At 36.5% G+C, this 26,947-nt stretch overlaps 1 protein-coding gene across 2 annotated transcripts in view; it reads left to right on the plus strand.

The window, feature by feature from the left end:
• Positions 1 to 26,947, plus strand: part of EXOC2 (exocyst complex component 2) — a 129,026-nt gene that overhangs the window by 89,684 nt on the left and 12,395 nt on the right. For both annotated transcript variants that reach the window (XM_040062072.2, XM_040062054.2), the window contains exon 23: positions 1,913 to 2,054. In XM_040062072.2, the coding sequence (XP_039918006.1) occupies positions 1,913 to 2,054 (142 nt within the window). The remainder of the gene's footprint in view (positions 1 to 1,912; positions 2,055 to 26,947) is intronic.

Here is a 26,947-nt window from a genome sequence, read left to right on the forward strand (position 1 = left end):
TCTTGCCATCTTTCTACCACCTGAAAAACCCCTATCTTAATTGTGTATTGAACTTGAAACAGGTTGAAGAGAATTTGTACGAAACAAAAAACCCTGTATTGAATGTGCAGATGATCTTTTGTACTAAATGACTTCAAAAGTGGAAGGTGGAATTACTTAATTCTAAAACACTTTGCTGAGGAACATTGAAGCAGTTGTTTCACAGATTCTTTGAATAGGTGCATATTTGCAGGGACTTTGCACTCTAACTTACTTTTCCCACTAGTTCAAAGCTAAATAGGAATGGTCTAAGGGTTGTTATTTTCCCTAATCATAAGAAATTGAAGTGAAAAATGTCTTGAAACCTGTATAAGAGGAAAAAAGAGAAAGATTTCTATACCTTTTTAAATGTGTTATTATTTTTAAAAATAGGCAGTCAGGTAGAGGGGAAAGAGGAAGAAAATAGCCTTGATCTTCTTATGCTTTATAGAAAGCTTTTCTTTGGGATAGAGATCCTCTTGTGACAAATCAAAGAAGATATGTCACCTAGAAAAGCAGGAAAGTGTGGTGTGTCTTGTTTCTGAGCACCAGCTTCAAGATTCCAACTTGCCTAACACCAGCTCTGATCTCAATAACATCTGTTTTCCCTTACACTTGTGATCTTCTTCGTGAAAGCTTCTCGGCATCTGTTCCTGACTGAAATATTCCAGTTCCTTTTTCTCTTCATTTAAAAATGTAGGCATACCAGAGTAGAGCACAATTTACAGACATCCCTCTAGTGAGTAAGGTTCAACCCTTATTCTACAGTTTGCAGTATTAAATCCTTAGAAAAGAATGATAAGGAGTTTTTCTTTCTTTTTCTGAATTCCCAGTCTGATCTAGAGACCTGCTTTTAAAGCAGACCTCACTTTTAAACCCTTTTACTTCTGGAAATTATTATTCATATATACGTGTGTGTATGTGCCTTTTCTCCTAAATGTTGAGGAAAATGAGCACTAGTTTAAAAGCTTTTTTTTTGTGTTGCTTAAACTCTTATTTGTGAAGGTAAATACATTTCAGCAGAAGTCACATGAGATTTTTGATCTTGATTTTCATTTCATTTTATTTGCATTTAGCATCCATTACTATGTTTAGATAGTGGTGTTCCACTTCAACATTTTATGATATGCACTGTGTTATAGAATTGTTGTAGAAGCTATAATTACAGGGAGTACCTATGTTTAATAAAAAGCCTTGTATAAAATTTGAAGTTGTTCAGATACAGAGAACAAACTGTCCATATACCCTTCATTGTGGCTAAGTTGTGTGAATTACAAAAAAATGCATGGAGAGCTGTTAGAGAAGAGTTCTGCAGATGTTAACGAGCTGTAGCTTCTGTTGTACAGAGATTTGTTGAAGTAGAGAGGGGAAAGTTCATAGGTTCAGTTTCAGAAGGCAGAGACTTCTAAATAAATACCGTAATTTTTTTAATATAGTGATAAATTGTAAAATTAAAATTGATAATTCTAAAGTATTATACAAAAATCTTCATGTTTAAGGATGGAAATTTTTATGGGTATATTTTGAAGCATTCACAAAATTCAGTTGTTTACTTTGCAAGATAAAGACCTCCTGACATACCGGAAAAAAAATCATGTCAGTAGACAGTTACTGAATGATCTGCCTGCTTAGACATTCCTTGTATTTTTCATGAAAGTGTCTACTGCTGAATACAATCTGGAAAAAAATTATATTGGATGGCGTGGACAGATAATATGGAAGTTCTTAAATTTTTATGTACATAATTATGAATTGAAATGTGTCAGTAATTGCTGCTTTTTGCTGAAATTAAAGAAGACATGAGGAAATTTTTGGGGGTATGTAATTAAATTTTTTTAGTTAATGACTATTTACTATGTTCTTTCTCTTTCCTTTTTTTTGTTTAATTTTTTAGGTTAGTATGGAGTCCTTGAAAGAGCTGGATCAAAGACTGTTTGAAATGTACATTGAATTCAAGGCAGATCCAATAGTTGGGTCATTGGAACCTGGCATTTATGCAGGATATTTTGATTGGAAAGATTGTCTCGTTCCAACAGGTAAATATCTGCTTATTAAACTCAAATGATTTTAACAGTGATTGATAGGAGCTAAAATATACTGTACAATTAAAAACTTTTTTCTAGTCTGTGTTTTTAACTTTTGACATGTTCTCATTATGAGTTCTTTCTCACAGACTTTCCTTAATTTCTAAATCGTTTTTCAAATACCCCTAAATGATTAAAGCTGCTTTCATTATTGATAATCTCTTTAATACTTGTTTTTTGTGATTATTTTGCTTCATTGCTTGCATATAATAAAAAGAATTATAAAAGCCATCTTTGCTATTTTCTTATAAAATTCATTGAGGGAGTTCGGGATATTTTCCAATAGAATCTGGCTACTCTGATAATAGATGTAATTACAGTTCTCAAAAGGTAAAATTATGAGAGAATGCGTATTATAACAGTAGTTTGGGGAAGAATGTTAAACCATCGAAGGGCAGGTATAAGGTGTTTAAAATGACTGAGATGTTAGTCATTATTTAGATGCTTTAATATCCTCTGTTTTGAAGGGGCATAATATATAAATGTGTCCGCCTTTTTTTTTTTTTTCAGTAGTGAATACTGTGCACACTTAGGTCCTTTGAACATGTAATTTGTCAAATGTAAAATTGATACATTTACATCACTTATCACATGAATTGGTTAATGCCAAGTGGAAATTAGTTGCAGTGACATAGTACATAGCATTTTGAAGGTGAACTTGTCCTAATCAATTTGTACATTCTTGGTTTGACTTTTTCATGGAGTTGTATGTGACAGACCTAGTAAAAATTCTGTGGTACTTAAAAATTGGTTATGGAGGTAATTACAAGAGGCACAGTGGTAATCTGTGAATCAAGAGCTGCAGGTGCTTGTTTGTTCAAAAGCAGAAGGATCTTAGAATTTATTACTTTAGACAAAAGTGTCTCTTCCATCTCTTGTTTCTACTTTTGTGCTCAGAATATACGCTGTGGTACAACATACTGAGGAAATAACTTAGATACTCATCTTGCACATTCAAAAGCGTGTCTGAATAATACATAACTTGTCATCGTATTTGAAGTATGTTTTCCCTTGGCACATTTGGATTCCCACCAGCTAAGCAAGACAAAGATATTGTGTCAGCTTTTTATATACTCATTTCTTGATCTAGTGCATTGACATCTACTTACTGGGCTCACCTTGCCTTTAGGATTATTCTGTAATTTTTTCTTTGTTTAAAGTATTACGTATCATAGTGTTTGCCAATTCAAAATAGTAGAAAAGCTGTTTGGGGTTTTTTTGTTAATCCCCGAGCTAGACATTTTAAAAAGGAACATATAGACACTTCTTCTATGCTTCTCCAGCTTGGTGATTAATTACCTTTCCGATTAATCAACCTCTGTCAAATGTACTCTATTGACTACTGGTATGAAAGTATCATCATTTAACATAAACCAGCAACTAAGTGTCACACAGCTGCTCTATCACTCCTCTCCTGCCCTGATGGAATGAGGGAAAAAAATCAGAATGGTAAAAGTAAAAAAACACGTGTTGAGATAAGGACAGTTTAAAAATTGAATTTAAATAATAACAAATTTTAATGTAAAGGAAAATATCAAAGAGATAAATAAACCACAAGGAAAAAGAAAGAAAAACAAGTGATGCAAATGAAAAATAGTCACTCACCACTAAGTGACCGATGCCCAGCCCATCCCCATCCAGCTTCCCCCTTAGTTTTTATGCTGAACATGACATCATATGGTATGGAATATCCTTTGTCCAGTCAGGGAAAGCTGCCCAGCTGTGTCTCTTCCCAGATTCTCATGGATCCTCACCCACTTGCTGGCAGGCAGGGCAGCATGAGAAACTGGAAAGTCTTTGACTCAGTGTAAGCATTGCTCAGCAGCACCGGAGTCGTGGATGTGTTATCAATATTATTCTCATACTGAATACAGAACTGTACAAGCTACTAGGAAGAAGATTGACTCTATCCCAGCTAAAACCCAGACAAAGAGTAGCTTTGAGGATCTTCAGTTTGTTTGATTGTAGCAATGATTCAATGACCCCGGAAATATTTGGTGCTCTGAAGATAAAAGTAGTAAGTGATTAATAAGTCACCTCTTTGTGATGGTAGAGGAATTTCATTATTGAAAAAGACTGGATGAAAAAAAGCCTCTTTGTAGGGCAAATGAGAATCAGACTTCTTCCAGTATTCAATCAAAGAAAGAAAAAAATCACCCAAGAGCCATATAATTGATTTTTTTTCCATAAACTGCTGTTCACAAGCAACTTTAAATTGTACACTAAGATTTTAATTAAGAAAATCTACTCATACATAATCTAAACAATGCAGTTATACTGGAGTAGGCATGCTATCTTTTTTATTTTCCTCTTAGAAAAACCCAAAACAAACAAAGCTTTGTTACACTTAATCTCCAACAGCATTGAAAAATGCCTACTTTATTAAACTGAAATAGCATACATATGACTGGGAGTGGGTCTAACTTGAGTCAAACACACTGTTTACTCAAGGATTTGTTAAAGAGTGACATACTGACTTGTTAAGAAAAAATGTGTATTGGAAATTATTATCTGTTTTCAGTAATCTTTTTGTCTGCAAAATTTAAAGATGTGTTTTCTTTAATTTGCCTGGTTGCCTTGACTTGCATAGCCTTAATTTTAAGAAACAGAAAAAAAAAAAAAAATACATGAATGGCAGGCCAAACTATTTAGGCCTCAGTTGCATTCAGGTGACCCGCCTGGTGGATGCAGGAAGGGCTGTGGATGTTGTCTATTTGGACTTCAGCACGGCCTTTGACACTGTCTCCCACAGCACACTCCTGAAAAGCTGGCAGCCTGTGGCTTGGACAGGAGCACTCTTTGCTGGGTTAGGAACTGGCCCAGAGGGTGGTGGTGAACGGTGCTGCATCCAGCTGGGGTCAGTCACCAGTGGTGTCCCTCAGGGGTCTGTGCTGGGGCCACTTCTGTTCAACATTTTTATTGATGACATAGATGAGGGAATTGAGTCTTTCATTAGTAGATTTGCAGATGACGCTAAGCTGGGAGTGTGTGTCAACCTGTTGGAAAGTAGGAGGGCTCTGCAGAGAGATCTGGACCAGTTGGATGGATGGGCAGAGTCTAACAAAGATGAAGTTTAATAAGTCCAAGTGCTGAGTCCTGCACTTTGGCCACAATAACCCCCTGCAGCGTTGTAGGCTGGGGACGGTGTGGCTGGACAGTGCCCAGGAGGAAAGGGACCTGGGGGTGCTGGTGACAGCAGCTGAACACAAGCCAGCAGTGTGCCCAGGTGGCCAAGAGGGCCAATGGCATCCTGGCCTGGATCAGGAATGGTGTGGCCAGGAAGGAGCAGGGAGGTCATTCTGCCCCTGTACTCAGCACTGCTCAGGCCACACCTTGAGTGCTGTGTCCAGTTCTGGCCCCTCAGTTTAGGAAGGACGTTGAGATGCTTGAGTGCATCCAGAGGAGGCTGGTGAGGGGCTTGGAACACAAAGCCCTGTGAGGAACAGCTGAGGGAGCTGGGGTTGTTTAGCCTGGAGAAAAGGAGACTCAGATGTGACCTTATGACTCTCTACAACTCCCTGAAGGGTGGTTGTAGACAGCTGGGGGTTGGTCTCTTACTCCAGGCAGCAACTGACAGAACGAGGGGACACAGTCTCCTGGAATCAAGGGAAATATAGGCTGGATACTAAAAAAAGTTTTTCACAGAAAGAGTGATAAGGTACTGGAATTGTCTGCCTGGGGAGGTGGTGGAGTCACCATCCCTGGATGTGTTTAAGAAAAGATTGGATGTGGCACTTGATGCTATGATCTAATTGAGGTGTTGGGGCATGGGTTGGACTTGATGATCTTGAAGGTCTCTTCCAACCTAGACATTCTGTGAATCTGTGTTCCTGAGTGGTGCTATCAGTGATGTGTAGTGTTGTATCCTTACTGTGTGATTGCCAGTGCATTAGAGTTTGGCATGAAGTTTTTTTTATGTGCTGTTTCTGCATTAGCTTTCAAATAGTACTAATGATGATGATAAAAAAAGGCAAATTTTGACAACAATAGTTCTTTTTCAAAAGGGAGAGGTCAAAACATCAATTTGCCCATATATTTAAAAGATAAAGTAAAAGGCATATAACTTTCCGGATGCAGTCTGAAACTTTCAAGCATCCCATCTGGCCATTGAACATCTGACCAGAACTGGGGGCATGTTGATTCTGTGATACATCTTTTGCAAAGGACATTTTTGAAAATGTGCATATGAAAATACTGGATTCGGTTAGGAACAAGATTACGAATTTTCTGGTGGTGAATTTCCTGTCCAGTCCAGAACTTCAAGACCACAACTGTTTCTGAGCAGTTCTCTGCAGAAGTCACCTGATCTGGACTATTGGAAGTCATGCTTTTGGGTAGATGGAATTATTCAGGAGGAGGATGCTCAGATAGGAAGTAATGTAGCTGCAAGAGAGGGAGAGACCGGAACCAAAAGCTTGTGATGAAGACCGGTATCAAGCAAGGAATGGAGGTAGAGCAAGATGAGAAACCAGGACTGGATGAGCAAGTTAAAAACATAAATTAAGGTAGGATTTAGAAATAAAATTAAATAGAATTAATCCATTTTTTTTTAGAAATATAAATGGATTGCACAGGATTATTCAAACAAGAGGCAGGATTGAAGTGCAAATAAAAGGACAGAGAAATCTGATACTCACTAGATAAGTGAGCTTACCAGAGGCTGCTGTGTAATTTAAGAAATCCCCTCAATCTTGCCCTTTCATCCTCTAGGGATAACAGCCTATTAATATTACTGATTACTTTCTTTGCACCGTTTACAGATGTTATGTATGAATTACTGTATACTTGGAGTATCACTACAGGCAATGCTATATATAGGCAATACCACTGGGTAGCACAGCAATGGCCTAAATGTTTTGCCTTGACAATATTATCAAAGTTGTTTCTTTTTGAGAATCAAAGCTTCAAATGTCAAGGTCTCTATCATCAGCAAAATGAATCAAATCCACATAAATTTCCTGTACAGGAATTTCATGTATTTATTGCCAATATTGTTGTTGAGCCATGTATACCAATGCAGTAAGACAATTTTCTGTTTTCTAGCCTGTTTTTTTTTTTTGTTTTCTTTTCCATATCAGTAAAAATTATGCACAAAGAAAAACTACATAAATACAATAATTTATAATTCCTTCTTTAAATAATATTTTTTTCCCACATGAGTACACTTGACTTGCTTCGTAAAATGACAGCTGATTTGGAAATACAACTGGTTTTTATATTTAGTGGAACTGATACAGGCAAAAATCTATCCTGAGCTGTTACAGAAATTGAGACGTGAGGGAAGCATAATCTGGGTGGGGGAAAAAAGTTGCAGGTAGGTTTCTGTCCACAGAGTTTGCTATGTCATGTAAATACCTCACTTAAGCGCTTTTGTCTTTATCTTTAAAATGCCTTATTTGAATCCTGTCAGTTTGAGCATTCATGGTTAATTTGACTACCTAAAGTCTTGTAAGTTATAGAACATTCAGAAAAATCTTATCCAAAAACCTTGACACTATTTATCACTGGCACCTCATCCGGCATCTGGCTGTAAGTCCTGGGGACAATAGTAACTTGCATCATAAAATTCATAGGAAAATACAAGAATGAGAAGAACTGTATTAAATGAACATTTCTGGAGAAGAATTTGGAATAAAATTAAGATGCCTGCCTTTTGAGCAAGCTTTGAAAAATATATGCTATTCAAGTGTGGTACCCTGTTTCTGTCAGTGTGGAAGAAGCTTATGCCTTGCTCATTTCAGCAATTGTCCTATAATTATCAGATATTTCCTTATACATATGCTTTTTGTTACAGTTTTAAATTCAAAAAAAAGGATAAATTGTTTGCATGGGGCAAATTTTCATTTAGCCTACGTGCTAAAACTTTTATTGTTTAGTTTTTAAACATGCATGCGCTTTTCAGTTTGAAATATCTAAATGTCAGAGCTTGTGCACAAAGTGATTTTATGTTTGGCACTTTATTTTGATCTAAGGTGTCACTGCTGGTGTTAGAAGGAAATTTTATTAACTTAATTAGATTTATTGTTAATAAATAACATTTAAGTTTTCACTTTAATTTCAGGGTAGACTTCTGAGTCTTTACAAGACAGTTTAATTTTAACATGTAGCAGCAGTGAAATCGACTTTAGTTCTTTTCTCTTGTTTGAAACATTGTTCCAATTTATTCTACATTATCAACATAATTAAAAGAGATGAAAGGAACAATAGGAAACATAGTGTTAATCAGTTGCCAGGGATGTATTTAGATTGTTTTTTGCATATATTGGTCAATCTGGTAGTTTAACACACAAGGCGGGTTTTTTGTTCCCGTTCATTCATCTCTTTTTTGGTTGTAAATTGTGTTTTGTTGGGGCTTTCTTATTTCTAGTTTAAAAAGGATAAGTTATATCTTAGTTGTGTGACAAAATTAAGCAGCTTTTTTATTTCTATTTTTATATGGCTTTTTAATATTAAAAAATTGAACTTTTTTGACGTGGAATATAGTCTTTTGAAGTGTGAATGAGATGGTTGCTCTGAATTTGGATAGAAAAGATTTCTGTGCATTCATGTTTGTGTAGTACAAGCAAAGGTAGTTGTAGTATGTGGGCATTCAATCTTCTAGATTATTAATGTGAGCTTTTGCATGCAAATGTCAAATTGCTTTTCATAATATGGCAAGTTTGATTATATTTAATTTGCTTTCATATGCAACTACTGTATTAATTTCTGTAAGACTGTAGTATGTGAGGATTTGTTTGCTGCACAAAAGGTTCATTTATTTTTTTTAACAATTCAGATAATGATGAATTCTCTTGATAACTTACTTTTGAAATGCTGGCTGCTGTGCAGTCTAGCCAGCATTCACTCAGAGTTCACAAGCATACAGCATACAGCTGCTGTTCTAACAATCTTTTTTAAATACATATCTTCTGTGTTTCACTTGTGTTGTCAGATGTTGGGGGGGGGGTTGTAGCATTTAAAATTTCACATTGCTTTGAAAGTTTTAGGTGATTTTGCACTTTCAACTGAAAGGTGATTGTGGTTTTTAGATATTCATTCTGCACTTGGCATAAATTTAATATAGTCAAGTTATATCTGAATTTCTTCTTCTTTAGTGTGTTAAGAGATTATTGTTTGAAACATTCCAAATATATGAAATGCCACTCTCAGAGTAAAAGATTAAGTGCGTCAGATCTGCTAAATCAGATTTTTTTATACTTGTCACATCTTTTATCTGTTATTTGTCTAATTTAATAATCTAATAAAAACTTCTAATGGCAATAGCCTGATGAAAAAGTACTCAACAGTTAAAAATTAAATATCAAAAGGTATATTTAATTTGTAGTTACGCAGCGACATACTTGTCAACCCTAACTTTTCTTCTTTTGTTTAATTTGGGGCACTAGCACCCTGCTTACATGAGAGATGACAAGTGCATTTACATCTTAAAAACATTTGGATATAGTACAAATCATTTTCTTTTTCTTTCTTTCTTTCTTTTTTTTTTGTTAGAAATAAGCAATTACTTTTTGACTGAAATGTGCAAAATAGTTTTGTTTGAAATCTCTGTAACCCTTTAGATTTATCCTAACCATTTAAAAGGATGGCTTCAGAATTATCTTACTTACATAGGGTAGATGATTTTGAACTCCAACAGCCCTCAAACTGTTGATGTCCTGTCTTTAGGAATTGTCTGAATTTTTATGCTTTAGTAAGGCCAAATTCTGGTATTTTGATGAAAGGATATAATGTGCCATGTATGTGAACAGGGAGAAAACGATGTTTTGCAGGTCTGTTGCACATAATGTTGGGGGGAAAAAAGTCTTCCATGCTGGCAAATGAAGTTGCTAAAGGATTTGTCAGTTTGAGGGGTTTTGTTACACAATTTTAGTAGTTTGTTTATGACTGTCTGAGGGTGACTTTGTGATGCCTGTATCCCCAGTCATCTGTTCTGTTTATGCTGTATGTTAAGTTCTACACCCTTAAAACTGGTTCTGAGAGTGAAGCGGGGGAAAGAAGAAGCACACGAGAGGATTCTTATATACAGCAGTCTTTAAATAGTCCAGTTAAAATACGCTGGTTTTCATTCAAGCTAACTGCTCTTGCAACATACATTAGTAAATTGATGTTTTGTGCTTCTGGTAAGGAAATATCAACTATATAACAATCAGATTTGTATGAGGATGAGTTGAATTCATTCATCTTTAAATGACCCATTCAATCAGCAAGTGTAACAATCCATGCGTTGAATAACTACAGTTCTTCCATTTGTTTTACTGCACATAATTCTTTACAGAGCAGAATCACGTAGTAAAATTGTAAAGTCAGGGGCCCTCATATTGTAGTCTTGCCATTTTTTTGTAAAAAATTAATTTGCTGCCTGAAACATAAGCACAAATTTCAATACATGTTTCAAAATACCTTCATCTGTGTAATTTCATTTTAACCTGTTTTTTTTTTTTTTTTTTTTTTTTCACTTTGAGGCATTTAGGTTTCATTGTATTTCTAACTTCTGACAACACTGTATTGTCATATTATGTTTGTGTCTCAATTAAAAATTTTAATGATTATTTTAGCAGCTGAAATGGAATGCATATTGTCCTTGCAAAAGATGAGAAGGCAATGGCCCTTCAGCTTCCTGTAATTTCTGCCAACACGGCACCTTTAATTTCTGGCTATTATAGAAATCCCATTAGAAACCGTCCTGGAGAGACATCGCATTTTCCAGTTCCTACTTGCTACACACTGAGTTGCACTTTTATGTTGACTTTATTGGATACGCTTCTCCAACTTCTTGCACGCAAGATTTTCTGCTGCCAGTTTTGATTCAAGTTTTTGTTGGCTGGTCTCAGCAGCCTCTGTGTCCACATGTACAAGCATTCAGTAGAGTTTATCTGCATCTTACCTGGTTTATACCTTATGCTTCCTCTTGCTTTTCAGTTGTCCTCCCTCACTCACAGTTCTGATTTATGGTGTTTTATGTTGTTGAGCCTACCAGCAGTTGTTTACTAGACTGCAGTTCATGACTTTTCCAGTTTCTCTTTGGCTTTACCTGTCAAACTTCTTGCTAAGATACCTTGTGGCATTTCTGTCTATGTGTCTATGCCTTACTAAAGACTATTAAGCTCCATGAATTAAGCTCCAAAAACATTTTATCTTCAGTGTTTTTTCATTAAAAGTTGGAAAACCTGCATTCTTCTCAAACTATAAAATTAAGTGTTTAGCAAATTTGAAAATTGACTGTTTAAGCAAGGTGTGTTTTTAAAGGGAAATAATGTATTTGGGAAAAGTGTCAGTCTCATTTGAAAAGTTTGAAGACCTAAACCAGACTTAATTTATATTGCTTTAGGGATGGGAAGAGCATGAGTGCAAAATCCTTGTATTTCTAAAATGAAGTTTTGCTGTGATTCCTTGGTCAGATGGAAGCTTAGTCTTGTACCTTGAGAATTGTATCTGCTCATGTACCTGTTCTAACTGGTGGTATGACAAATCACTCTAACACCTGAATGAGAGTATAGTTATTGCAGCTTCAGAGGATTTACTGACCAGGCGTGTCTGACAACTCAGAAGTCTCTTCTGTTGTCTAGCCAGTTGTAGGAAGTTGTGTGATACTTGTCATCAGTTCAGCATTTTCTTGTTTATAGTCAGACTCTGTGAGGACATATGTTAATGTCAACAGCCTTTTTTTTGTTGTTTTGGTTTTGATTTTGTTACAAGGAGACCTAATTTTTTTAGCCCCTCAAGCATACTCTTTGACAAACACTTAAAATCTTCTAATATAATTTAGTATATTTATGATTGTCTTTGGTAATAGGATCTAATCCCTGCATTGCTCAAAGCAGAAAGCTAATTGGAGATTGGAATCAATGATAATGCATAGAGGAGAAAGGGCAAGCATTTTTTCCACCCTCTTCAGCACTCCTTATTTACAAGCGTGAATGAGTGTATATCCACACAAGTTTTGTAATGCCTCAACCCTTCCAATAAAACAAAAGTAGTAATAAATTGTGTCATCAACAAAACAATACTCCATGGTCTAGCTTGTTGGCATAGTGAATGCTTTCATGTTTATGTTGCATTTGATTGGTACAAATGGCATCTTTATGTTTGCTGTCTGATTTACTGAATTCTTTGGGTGCCCCAGTGTTACAGAACGATGGAGTTTTGGAGCACAGGGAGGTTGGGTTTGCAGGTTAGATAACTGAGCAGAAATGAATGGATGGAAGTATGTGAGAGGAAGAACTCAATGGGGTTGGTTCAGATGTGTTTGGAAGCCAGAACTGAAGACTAGGGAGGTGAGGGAGGTATGAGAAAATCATAGGCCAAAAAGCTTAAAACTCCAAGTCAATAGTCATTATTAGTACTATTTGGTTTTATTTCCTTCCTAGTTGGGTTATAAGCCAAAATAAATTCAAACCTTGGCTGTGAATGAGGTGTTTGAGTGAGCTGTGTTAGACTGCTCCTTCAACTGTTACTCTTAGAAACCAGATTTTTTTTTTTTTTTTTTTTTTTTTTTTTTTAAATCTTGGTAATGCTCAAGGTACTTTCTGTGGCAATCTTTAACAAACTGAGGTGTAATGAAACTAGTGGAGTGGGGAAAGTAAATCACATGAAAGTAAAATTACCCAACTATGGTATTGGTAGTTCCAAACTATGGTATCAGATCTGGAGTTCCTAGTTAGGCTTTTTAGCTTGGATTTAATCCTTTCCTTCAAAGATCTATTTCCTCGGGTGTGCTAATTTTAGGCACTTTTTTCTTTCTCGTGGAATATGCAGTTGGGTAGTGATAGCTGCTAAAAGATCTGGTGGACTGCTCCCTTCTTCTTGGACTGTTTCCAACTCCCTCTGGTAATCTTCACCTAGATCATACTGGGGTCATCTTCACAGTTTCAGAAGGCAGCATGCATGGGAGCACTATGAGATCAAGGAGCATTTCCAAGTCACGATTAATATTTGTGAAACTTAGTTGTGTTGTTACCTATTCATAGGTGAATGTGGCTCACATTTAAGGTTGATCTGTAGGTGATACTGGTTTGCTGCTGTTTCTAGCGAAGTCATAGTCCTCTAGCTCAAATGATAAAGGATCAGAGATTTGTGTATGATTTTTAGATGGAAAGTCCCAAGTTAAAACTTTGTTATTGGTCCAAATAAACTAAGCTCTATCAAAATTACCAGACTTTTCTGTGCATTGACCTGCCTGTGTAGCTCCTATAATTCACACTGTTGTGCTTAGAGAATGGTTTTGTCTTATTAACCTTTAGCAAGTACTCATTAGAAACAATCCATAACAGTGAGTGATCTCCCCTGATAAAGGTGCTTAGTGTCTTGTGGTGGATATTCTTCAAGGGCCATATAAAATACAGCATTATACTACCTCTTGTGCAGATAAAGGCAATCTTCTTAAAACATCTGAAATTTGCCCCAGACAGCTCAGCAGGGGAGGTCCAATAACCTTGATGCCCTTAGTGAACCCACTGGTCAGTCACATTCTTGGTTATGATTTGAAGTTTTGTCTAAGGGGTCTGTGGCCAAGCATAAAACAATACTGATTTCAAGATGAAAGAGGAGTAGTAAAAGCTTTTATTTTCTAAACCCTGAATGTGTGCAGTAGTTCAGGATGCTGTTGGTTTTAACATTTTAAAAACACTGATGAAAATACAGCCTCCAAAATGAACCTGGCCACTGGACAGACTTCCAGAGTTCTACTAGCACAGTGGGAAAATAGCTGTCTCCTCGATAACACTTTCTGCTCAGGAGTGCATGTGTGCTTTTAAGTTAAAAATTCTAGTGTAACAGAAAGCCTCAGCTTTCTATACAAAACTTCTATATAAAATTCAGCCTGGAGCATATTCTCTCAGTAGCCAAGTTATCAAGCCCTTGAACTCTTACTTCTTAAGTGGGAAAATATGATCAGCTTCTAACAGTACAGCAGATCCATTGTAATAAAAAACATTTCATTAGCTTAAAATTTCTTTACACAACGAATAGCAATTTAAATTTAATGAAACACTTAAACTTTATTGATGTGTGGATGAAATTAGTGTTGGGCTTGTTCAGCAGTTGAAGTAATTCAAAAATATTAAAAGCCTTTACTTTGAACTGTGAAAAATCTTAAGCTTTCCAGTTATTGTGGGTCACTCCTGAGTAAAGATAGCTTCCAAATGTTGATTTTGGATTGAATAATTTTTAAGAATCTATTGTTCAGGTCATGCAGAAACATTTTTTATTTCAAATCCATTCCATTTTCAAAATGCTGTAGGGATTCAGTAAAGTTTGGAAGTGAAAAAACAATGAAATAGTAACATTGGAAGTCAGTGCAAGTTCTCACCTGCACACTAATAAACAGGATTAATATGTGATCTCACTGAATACTGTATGTGTCCTACAACAATTTTCTCTCATTTTCTCCTCTTTCATAGCAGATTAGAAGACAGTATGGTGGGGTGGGGTTTTTTGTTTTGTATGATTGTTGGGGTTTGATTGGGTGATTTTGTTGTTGGAGTTTTGGTTGGTTTTCTTTTTCTGCAGTCACATCTCTAAAAGCTGCTGTTACCTGATTCCAGCTCACTGGTTATTTAAGCAGACAGATAAATAAAACTATACATAAAATTCAACTTAGAGCATTTTTTGCCATAAATTTAAGGTATACTCTTGTGAGTAATTATTCCTGATATGCTGATCTACATGCATTTGACTGCAGTACTGCAGTGCTGCAGTTTTCAAATACGTACATTGGTAGAAGTAAGGGCTGGCTGAAAGGCAAAATGGTGATTACCCCTTCAAGGTCATCCCAAGTTACCAAGTCTGTAGAAAATTAATCAAGCAAACAACAACTAGATTTTACCGTAGAAATCAAATTTGAGAATTTGGTGAAATGAACGAGAGCACAACTTCCTGCTACATTTTCCAAAGAATCCACTGAATCTGTAATCAAAGTCCCTTTCTTCAGTCAGTTTTTTCCCATGACTTAATACTTCCATTCATGCCTACTAAATACTGCACCCTGTTAGTGTTTGTAAGTTAATACAGTGGCTTTGACCTGGTTGCCAATTTGCTGAATTTAGTTACCAAAGACAAATAAAAATTTCATATACGTTCATGAATTTCATGCACAATTGGAACACAAAGCAATTTGAAAGAAAGGATGTAAAAATAATAAGAACGGGTTCTGAGCTTTTTTTCAGTGTGGTGACTGCTTGCATTTTTTGAGTTAAGAACATTCACAGACCTTTGCAGAATCGGGTTTGAAAAGTATTGGGGTTTTTATATTATGCATTGCCACCTGCTTGTTATCATTATACATTTGTATAATTCAATAGAAATAGCAACTTTCAAAAAAATCATCAATGTTAATAACAAAACATGCTGTAAAAAAACATGAAAATTGTGCATCTTAGTGCTGCTCATAAACTTTTTCTCAAAGCACCACTTTTGAAGTTGCTCACTTTAAAAAAAGTATTTTAAAAGGTCCATACTGTACTTTCTCTTGCCAGTTTTGCCTTTTCTTTTACTCACCCAAGTATGTCTGTCGTAAGCCACTCTCATAAATGCAGGACATGTTTCACGGGTAATTAATTGTTTTTTCAGTTACTTGAAGGTGAGAGAGATGCGGAGCACAACTGGACACTAAAATTCTTAGTGTCTGTATTGTTCCAAACACTTTATTTGTGAAATTAGTCTCTTTTGGATCAATTGACTTCGGTTTTCTCATTTCTTATAATATTTGAGTGACAACCAAAGTAAATTCATAAACATAGTATATCTCTAAGCCCATTCTTCATTTATGAAATTGCTGTCATTTTGCATTTGACAGGCTATTATTACAGTACCAGTGACTTCAGGAATTATGAGAAGAACACACAGTTTCCTGAGTGAGTCTGTGTTTTGAAAGGTTTTAATAATTTTAGGTTTTATAAAATCATGAAAGGACACCTTCAGGGTGCCTTAAAAATGATGTGTTTGAAAGAAATAAATGAATGCTCTTGCAGACTATGCTTGGTTTGTGTTAATGAAAGGAAATACTGCTTGAGATTTTTGGATTCAACTGTTCTCAGTTTTGATAGAGATGTTGATTTTTAGTCTACCTTACAATTAAAGGAGTGACTGGCTTTTCCCATTGAATTGGTCATCCTGTATCTTTATGGGGTGAATACAGCTGCACTCTTTTATCTATGCAACACTTTTTTAAATTGGCATTCTTGTCATTACATAACTCTTCTTGTATGGGGACTTCTGGGGGCAGTCTGAAGGGCTTAGTTCGTGTTGCTGACTTTGACCCCCACTGACACCACTGTACGTGTGACTTCACTTCTGTGAAGTGAGAGAGGTCTGGGTGTGACAAAGACCCCAACTTGTGATGAGTTACCACACTCACATAGGTTTTTGGAAGCCTGTGTCAGAGTTGTCAAGGGGTACAACTGGGTTGGGTTTTTTTCCTTAAGAGGCTGACTTGTGAAGAATTTGGAAAATAAACGGCAAACAGGTTACAATACTGGAAATTATATGAGTGCCAGGCTTCAGAGGTATGATACTCTTCTTTTGTCTACAACCCACCAGCTGGTCTGTTTCTCAATTTTTTTGAATTTTTCTTAAATCTGGAAAAAAAAAAAAAATAGGAAGGGAGCTTTTAAGCAGCAGAACTCTTTATTGGTCAGCATAATCAAACTCTATTTCATGAAAAAAGTGTTGATGCACACAGCTGCTTGAAAATATGTCCAATAGATAGCAAATATTTATATACACTTTGTAATCTCTTCTCTCTTATGTGTGATACTGTGTCACTGTTTCTTTTGCCTACAGACTTTGGAAACTTAAGAACATTCTGTGACCAGGAAAGAGCCATTAAGTTTCCACTCTGCTACATTTCCTGGATACACACAGAAGAATCACAGTCCTGTCTTACAAATTGCTAAAGTCAGCGAGAACCCAGTCATTCCAGGGACGTGTGCCCTCTTTTCAGTACCTTACCTGTTGGCTATTGATAGTCTCTGCTTTATCAAAAGAAAATCCTTTAGCATTAAAATTATTCTTATAGTGGAAATCTAGTGATACACAGACACATAATATATAAACTTAGATATATAATGCTATGACTTTTATATGCTGAAAATCAAGGGGGCAGAGGGAAGAAATTAGTTAAAATTTTTTCTTCTGGAAAATGAAGCAGCATTCTGCAGCAAATGGATTGCTGCTAGATAAAGTTCAGGTAATACTGAGTCATCCTTAGATGTATTCATTTTCATGTCAAAAAAGGAGGGTTTGTTATATCTGAGTATCTCACACACAGATTTCATTCTTCAGAACCTGGGGGTTTCTTTCCATTCAGGAAGAAAAATGGGTTTGGTTTAGATGTTATGTTTTAGTTGGGTGAAATGTCTTTTCTTGTAGTGCCTGTTTTTTGTTTTTTTTTCATCTTCCTCAAACCACCTACTTTAATATCTAATAGTTGTAATTATTTCTACTGTTGGATTTCCCCTAAAGTCAAACATATAGCCACTTTAATTCAACAACAACAAAATAAGACTCAACATCCCCAAAGCTGTTAATGCTGAAGTAGAAATGGTGAAGTATTTTTTAAGTAATGCTTAATCCATAGAGCAGCACGCTGTTGGCTGTGAAATGTTTGTATTCTTGTTCTGACACCAGGTAGCTTTTATGGGTTACAGCCACACACTGGTGCTTGCACTTGTAGAGCACTGTAAAGGCTGTAACTTTGCCAGACCATATTGTTCTTACTTAAATGACAACAAAAAGACAAATTTCTACGGGTCATGTTTCTTAAGTATTGGGTTCATCTACGGATCATCAATGCATTTCTTTACCAGTGGTGATTTGAGTGAGCTGAAACCTGTGTATGCTTAGATGGAGAGGGATGAATGGCTATAACCTCTGAAGTAGGGGGTTTTTTTACATTAATGCATCGGAGTTTTTGGTTTAAGGGGTTTGGGGCTTTTTTGTTTGTTGTTCTTTCACCCTTTACATTCTTTGTTACCTGATTAGTGGGCTGAAATTTGGCTGATTCTTCAATAATTTTAGTAATTTGAGAATCTTCATGGTTCAATTCTAAGTACGATATGCAGCATCTTTTGCTGAAGACCTTCATGTCTGGATTGATAAAATGCCTTTTATGCTTTGTTACTGTGTTTGGAGGAAGAAGTGAAAATAAATCCATGTCTTAACAAAATCCTTGCCAGAACATGCATATATATCAAATTGGCCTTCAGCTACCTGCTCTTCTTTTAAGTATTTGATGCTAGCAAACACCTCTCCTTCCCCAGTGAAGCGCTGTTGGATTTTGCATTTTCTGTTGTAGTCTGTCACAATTACAGTTTTTGCTCCTTCTTAATAATAAAGGAAATTGTATTTTATCCCATCCTAGAAGCAGTGGAGCTTAATATCTGTAAGGAAAGCAGCAATATTGGGTAGATGTCTTCAGCTGTCCCTCAGATCATTCTGTGGTTTGAATGGGGTAGCAGGAAGGCACAGAACCAGTATTATTCTCTTTATGTTTTCCTCTTGTAGGCTGAAGGTAATGCATAGACAAAGGTATTAATCACATTATTGTCAGTCTTTAGAGCTTCTGCTACTCCTAGGCAGCTGAAACACAGAAACTTTCAGGTTCTTTGAATGTCATATTTCTATTGATTGAATTAAAATAGTTCAAAAACTACAGGTAAAATAAGTCTGAAAAGCCTTCACATTTAATATTTTTAGAAATTAGTTTTGTAGCTACTTATGCCAGGTCCTTCAAATGACATTCACTGTGTTAGATCAACACACTACCATGGCTGAAAATAAGTGCAAGGTGACTAATTCAAAGATAAAGCATTCTGGCCTTCAGATCTCAAAATATTTAGAAAGATCCTGACTTTGCATGATCAGCCTCTTCCCTCGCTTCAGAACTGTTGTTTGTAAAAGCACTTTGCCACATAGATTACCAGTAATTTCTTCATTAAATTTCAATTATTAATAGCTATTTTCTTAGGTCACTATTAGTTCTTGGGACTTTTTCTCAGATTCCTATGGCACTCTATATTTATAATTACCGTGAGCTATGCAGACAAGAATTTCAAGAAAACATTAATCTGATTCACAGTTTAATTAGTATGGAGCTAGTAAGAACAATAGATTTATCAAAACATTTTCAGTTTTACTGAGAAAAACCTGCTAATGAACTATTTATAGTACACTTATATCTATTTTTATCAATAGTCTAAGGACTGACTTAGGACAAATGGGTTAAAAAACAGGAAATGTGGTTAAATAAGTGGGTAATCTCTCCAGAGAGTTTCCAGTTTGCCTACACGTTCACATTTTCTTCTTAATGTAGTTTCAAAACAACATTAAGTACAGTACCTTGAAATCCATCTCTGTTTAAAGGAGGGAATTTTTCCAGCAATAGCAGGAAGTGGCCTAGTGAGAAATTTCTCATTCTCGTTTAAATTGAAATGAGATTCTGGAGTCCCTGTTTTTAAGTGGGTTTTTCTGCTTTAATGACAATGGATTAGTTGTGTGACATTTAACTTGGCTCAGGTGTATCATATGGATCCATAAAACTCTGTGAATGCTGTAATTATGTCTTTCATTCTAGACTGGTTTTAAATAATGAATTCACTCTTAACTTACCTTTTTCTTATATATGGTATTTATTCTTTATGGTATTTATGGTATTATCTGCATTTATTTGTTAATATATTATGCAAATAGTTTTAAAAATATTTATAATCATGTTTGAAGGCTGTAAGAGTAGTGTTTTTAATCAGACTGCGTAAATCTTACTGTGAAGTAAGGAATTTACTGAACATATAATGTCCATTTAATTCTCTATGAGGTGATGTCTGTATTTCTTTGGGCAAACAGAAGGCGTAAGTAAATGAAAGCTATTATTTGCACTGCTTATCATTTGGCTTTTGACAGCTTCTAATTATTAACTTTTTAAAAATCAATATGAAAAATATTAGTGAGTCAAAGAGGAGGGAATATAATAAATAAATACATAAGGTCACTTAGGTGGTGGTAAAGGTTGTGACCTGACGAATCTCCTGTATTTTGAGAGCTACAGCCAGAGAGGTGTTCTGCTCTTAGCATTCTGCAAGCAGTTTTCTGGAAATATTTTTATCCACAGCAAATAACAAAGCATGATAGCAAATGTATTTTTAGTAATTAGGGAGAAACAAGCAGGCTTGTCTAGCTGCCTTAATTTAGAAAACAGGCCACTGGTAGTACCGTTAGCTGAAGCCGATTTCCTATCAACTGTCTTTTAAGGGAGAAACCTTTGTGCTGCTGTAAAGAATAAAGGTGAGCTGCTTTGTTATGTCCATGGGGAAATTCCAAGTTACTTCTCTACTTTTTTTAATATATCTTTTTTTTTAGCATCTATGGGGTGTCAGGTTAGATGATATCACTGTGTGGGTGGGGGCACTTCAGTAAAATAGCATAACATGCTCATGTACCGGTGCTGTAGTTCATGAAAGGCTCATGCAAACAAGTTAGGTTTCTGTCTATTCCTATGGGTTAGGGAACTATCTTGAGAGGTGTAGGCTGCCTGGAAATTAAAAGACTACTTTTTTAAATGGGTATTGCATTTACTGTAGTAATTGCAAAAGGTTGCTAGCTTTTAAAATCATTTTCCAGAAACATTAAATTATTTAGGGCATTTTCTAATGAGGCAAATACAGTTTGTTGTTCTGGGAACATACAAAATTAAACAGACTGTCAGTCACATTAAACTTTCCCTGGTTATAAAGATTAGATTTCTGAATAGTTTTGAGGGCCAACTTTTTTCAAATTCATTTAATGCAGCCTCAGGAATGCTGTGCTGTTGGTCCTCATAGATAGTAGATGTCAGCCTTTTTCATGTCATCCTGGGCACTTGATTCTAAATTCAAATTGGTTTGTTTTGTTTTTCAAATCTAGGTTAAGTACTCTGAAAAAATCAAGTAATAAGTTTATTCCTTCATTTAAAGAATGTTTCTTCATAAATACCTTCCCAATGTAAACTGTTTTTTGCTATATGTACTTCACAGTCCAGTACCCTGAGTCTCTGAAATATTTTACATGTAAGGTACATTATAAGTCATGTTTATTTGGAATCCTGCACCCTAAAAATAAAAATATTTTGGTGTTCATTTGAATTTTCACTTTTAGTCTGTACTGCTTCCTGTTCATTTCTTGGGATAAAGTAGTTGATAGATCTTTGCATGCACTGGAGGTATCAGGCAGTGATCCATAAGTATGGGAAGGCTGGAGTTATCTGTAGATCTTGTAAATTAAAATTTTTCTGCTAAGACACATCTGTACAGATAACCTTTTTTTTTTTAAATTGTTCCAGCAGCTTTTGCATGGAGGCAGTGCTGACTGCTCTACTCACCTGCTGTGACTTCAGACAGTGTTTAACTCTGTAGAGCCTCTTCCCCCTCCCACCCATTCTGTCTTATGTGTTTAAATGTTCAGGGATTGGAAAGAGATTATTTTAGCTGGAAGTTATTGTTTAAGTTAGATTGAAAAGTGAAATCTGTAGTGTGTGTGGGGCAGCTTGGTTTGTCAGGAGGCATCCATCTAGGCTCGAAATTCCCATGTGGATTGTACGGGGCAGGACAGGGCTCACTTGGTGTGTTGCAGAGCACAGGCTGCCTTTTCAAGGGCTGCAGAAATACAAATAATTGTCTGCCATCCCAAAAGGAATCCTGCTAGCCCCTAGCACTGCTTCTGCAACAGGAGTTGCATTGGAGAAGAGTGTAACCACACTAGAAATTGTGGCAGGATCATTTTAGTTAAAGCTGCTATTGCAGCTGCAACAGAGCCAGAGCCTAAAGGAAACTTAACAGTTAAAATCAGACTGTTAAAGAAGTTACATCCACATGGCTTTGTGGATACCATTCATTAGTTTCTTTTTTAATGTGCACTATGCAGCACTGATTAACGACTTGCAGTAGATGTGTGCAGCTTTTTTTTTCCCAACAGTTTCACACAGCAGATTAAAAACTCACAGAAGAGCTGCAGGAGCTTAACTGACATATGGTTCAGAACACTTTGTGTGTGACTTGCTGTAAAGTTTGGCGTAATATATCTGAAGCTTAGAAATTGCCTTTCCAATACTGTTTTGCTTAAATCTAGCAATCGGGTGTAATGTAACTGAAAAGACTATATATCAAAAAAGTTTAAAAGCCAGTTCCTTCATTAGAACAGAGCAGATTAAATGCTTTTTGCATTCGCCCTCCTCTAAATTTACTATCAGTGCAGCAAATGAAGAGGTCCATGAAGAGGTAATTATTGGTGTTCTGCAGCTAGGTATGAAAAATATTAATCTTTTGGGATCACCAAATTCTGTACATTATCATTTTTTCAGGAAAGTCTTCATTAAAAAGTAATCATGAAAAAAAGAGGCTTCAGACTGATGGACTGTTCCTGGCGTAACCCGCCAAATAGAACAATAAATTGTAAAAAATACTGCGTACAATTGTATGTGTCTTAAAATGCAAAATTTTGGACTTGCAGGCATCAGTTTTCCTATCTCTACCAAGTCATGCTCAAGCCTCAAGGCCAACAAATTTAGTGCTCTCTTTTCAGAAGTGCTAAGAAACATTGCTACCACCAGCAGCAGTTGCTTGCCCAGTTAAGTATTGACCTCCTACAGAATGGTCTCAGAATGCTCTCTGTTGTTCCCTAAATTGGTGGCTCTGTGCCTACTCAACACTCATTTCTGTTTCAGTCCCTCAGAGCTTAGGTTTCTAATAAGTCAGTCAACTCAGTCGTGAAACAGGACTGGTAGCTTAGTCAACATATTAAGAACTGTTCAGTCTTCTCCGCTTTATTTAAAAAAAAAAAAAAAAAAAGAGTGGCAGCTGTCAAACTGTAAAATTTCTTGTGGATGGCTTTTCTAGCTCCTCCAGAGAGAAACAGTAGCTTTCAATATTCCTGCATGATTTCTTTTTAACTAAATTTGCCTTCTTTATTTTCTTTTGACCCTTCACAGCCTCTGCTCCTCATGTCAGGCTTACTGCTGATGAGCAGAGGTGCCTGCTGACATCACCTGCTTTTTGTAAACAGTTATGTGCATTTATGCTCTCCTCCTCCCTTTTGCACAAGAGGCAAGCTAAAAGGCTGGTTTAGTGAGAGGCAGCAGCAAGGCTGGATTCCCAGCTATCTGTCTCAAACGGTGTTCCAATCTCACAAAAGTGTGTCAAACTCAGTCTAACTAGGTTAAATTTTCCTCTGCTTCTCTTGTCCTCACTGAACTTCCGTTCATTCTTTGAACTCTTGAGTCTGCAGGAGGCTTAAAAACTGCTTGAAGCTCATAGCATCCTTCACACTATCAATTTACTGTAGAAAGAGTGGCAACATTTGAAGACCCAAGTTAGCTTCTGGCACAGAAAAAGCATCCTGATGAGTTCAGTTTTACTCTCTGTGCAACCTTTGCTCTTTTCTTGCATGCAAGTTTTTGTAGTCTCTCTATGTTTTAGAATTACACATGTGGTATTGGAGTCCCAGCTCTTGCATGCTTATTCAGTCACTTTGGGGGTTTCATAGCATAACGATGTCATATAAGTACTTGGGAGAAACATATCTCTGAGAACTACAAGTGGGACAGCTGGTAGCACTACACCATCTGAAGATCTCCTGAATGACTCCTGTATTGGTAACCTAAAAGTCTGGTTTCTGTTACTCCTCAGAACCACAAACCTTTTTCCCTTCTGCTTTTCCCATCATTCATACAGTCATTCTTGCTATAGCTTTACAGTGTTGCTAAAATTTCTTTGAAATGTAGACTGACACATTTAAGTTGTAAAAAAAAAAAAAAAAAAAAAAAAAAAAAAAAAAAAAAAAAAAAAGAATAAAATTAATAGGTGGTGTAGACTGGAGATGAATGGATAATTTTTTAATATGTTTCTCTGGTAAGAGGTACAGTGGAGAGTCCAAAATTGGAAGATGCTATTTTAAAGTTTCTGTCAGCCATTGTGATAGTTGATGGCTGAAATTGTCCTTCATTTTAATGTCTCAAGTCTTCCCATCCAGTTTTCTTTAGAGCAATGCTGGGGCTTTGTTAGTGGCAGCTAGAATTCCAGCAAGTCAGTCTTTGGTATTAAGAATAGAGTGGGAGTGGAATGCATTTATGTTGTAACAGAATAATAACATTTTCCTCAGAGAAATTGCAAAGTCTTGTTGAGACTTTCTTTAACACATTTCTGTCAAAAGCAGTGGAAAGGCATTGTATTTGTGCTTCAATATGCTAAATAAGAGGTATTTTAGACTTAAGAATGTTATGTTTCACTTGATTAGCGTAATAGTTGCAACCTACAGTTACATGGTGCATTAGCTTTCAGCGCTGTATAATAGGACTGGCAGCATGGTGTCCCAAAAACTGTAATTGCGTGGGCTGCTGAACACTTGTAGAGAAAGCTGCACAAAAATTCTATTCTAGACAGGATTTTTTCATTTTGAAATGAATTTCACAACAAAATCACAGTTGGATGCCACTACTTGTATTTCCAGTGCATCATACTCCAGAAAAGTAATACTTTGCTTCAGCAAAGCCTGCCACAAACAGTACAGTGATATAAATCAGAAATTGGATATTTTTTAATTGTAACTTTTCAAAATATAGAACAGTCATTAACTATGCCTGCAGGTCCTGACATTCCAATATGTTTGGCTTTGTCTCCACATCCAAAAATTAAATCCTTCAAAATAAGACAAAAGGAAGGGCTGGGGGAAAATACCCTTTTTACTTACGTTCTAGTTGTGGTAGAAAACTGACACCCCCCACCCCCCAACAGCAATGATTGTCATAAACCAAATATTTCATAGCTTAGTTAGAGCAGACCTTTACACAGTGACCTTCAATTTCCAGCCTAACTTCACTGATAGTCAGTTCATTTATATCTTTCTTTCTTTCTTGTGCCTATGTTCTTCACCTTGCATAGTTCTCCCTTCTTTCCCTGTCTGGTTCCACCAACTGGCATTTGTGCAATTGCATGTTCTTTCTGTCTTTGGCTTGTTTAGCTTACCAAGACAAGGTCTTTCAGGTTATTAAATGCTGCAATTAAGGCACCTGCAGTTTCATATGCATAGACTGTGTCTAAACTGCATAGCTGTGCACAGTTTGTGCTGAATTATTTGCTCTTAAATTGTAAAACCTGTCCAAGAAACTGAGGAAATATTTGTGCTGGTACTGAGCTCCCTGATCCTGCAGTCATTGCAAGACTAAGCCTGCTATGAAAGGTCAGGAGCACCTAATTATTTCTTGCAATCCCAGTAACACTAATCTCCTTTAAGTTCTTAGCTCACCCATTTGTCCTTGTGTGTGGTACAAGGATGGAAGATAAAGCATGTCCGCTTATGCCCTTTCACTGAGGTTTAAATTAACAATTTTATCGTGCAGCTGGGATAGGCTAACAATATGCAATACTAAGCTACTCACTTCATTTTTACCATAGCTTCCACCTCCATTCCATATACTGAATTCATTCTGAACTCTGACATAAATAAACACTTTACCTTAGCCAAGAACCATCAGACAGTGGTGTTCGACACCTGGCACTAATGTTGCTGATACTAATATTTCATGCTTTTAGAAATTAACAGTACTTACGTAGTTACAACCATGATAGCAACTTGGTAACTAACTCTTCATTAAGTATGTTATGGAAAGTTTCTGCAGATATAGTGATAGGCAACTTTTACTATCGCAGTCAAAAAGCTGTTTAATTTGGGTGCTTACAGCAGCAGACAATTAGCAGCTCCTACTTGGAGCCAAGATGTATGAATGCATGAGAAGAGGCATGCTTCCTCAGGAGTTTAGGTGGGATAGGTGGGAAATGAGGATTCTTCCTTGGAACCTCTTACACAACCCACTTCAGTCTCTATGCACTCCAGCTTTTCACTCACCTCCTTGATAACTTCTTCCCAGCTCAGCCTGCTGGCCACCTCTTCAGGAGACACACGTGCCCTGTCTGTTTGACAAGGCAGCCCCCTCTCTGTACTTTCCTTATGGCTCCCCAGCAGTAGCAGGGTTTGAGTGAGATACTTTATTAGGGAACACTCAGTTGGGCCAAAGAAATGCTGCTTAAGTCACAACTGAAATTTTGATTGACTGAGGAACGTGCCACGGCAGTGCTCAGGTATCCCTAGAGAAGGAAGACTGTCAAAGTCTTCATCTTATGCAGCATTTGTGCAAAAGTAAAATCACAGTTCCCACATGAAAGATCCTACTGTCACAAGATGAGGCTGGTAGGCAGCCAAAAGCTGAATACCACATAGGATTGCAGACCAGAAGCAACACTTTGTACCCCGAGGTTAAGCTGCAAACCAGCTCCCAAATTCACCCTGTACCTCCTTGATGTGATTTGCATACCATTGTTCAGTGTCTGGTCAAGTTCTATTTGCTTCTGGAGTGTGATGGAAATTTTGGCCTCTGAGATATTAAGTGTGCAGAGGATTTAAACAGAGGCAGAGTGAAGTAAAAGAAGGAAAACAGTAGAAGGGGAAAAAGGAAGGGGGTGTTGCATTTCCACATATACCTGTGATCTTTTGGTGTTGTTCAAGTATTGGTGTGTAACAGTCTTGCTTTGTTTTGCAAGGTTACAGGGCAGGAGAAAAAGAATCAGTTTCATAAAATTTCTGGTGTTGCTTTATTCCTCCCTCACTACCATGCTAAGATGAAAGAAATTTTAAGTTTGAAGCCTGGTATACAATACTGTTTGACTTGTCTTTGGTTTAATTTAAATGGAAAAAAAACTTCTGAGATTTTCAAGGGGAGGAATAAAGGTTAAGAGAAAAGGCACTAGAAATGTTTTGGAATGTGGGGAGAAAGGCTTGTAGTTTTCTAACCTCCAGGCTGCATCCTATTGCATGTCCTAGAGGCTTGT

The sequence above is a fragment of the Hirundo rustica genome, chromosome 1 (genome assembly GCF_015227805.2).
Source record: "Hirundo rustica isolate bHirRus1 chromosome 1, bHirRus1.pri.v3, whole genome shotgun sequence".
NCBI lineage: Eukaryota > Metazoa > Chordata > Aves > Passeriformes > Hirundinidae > Hirundo > Hirundo rustica.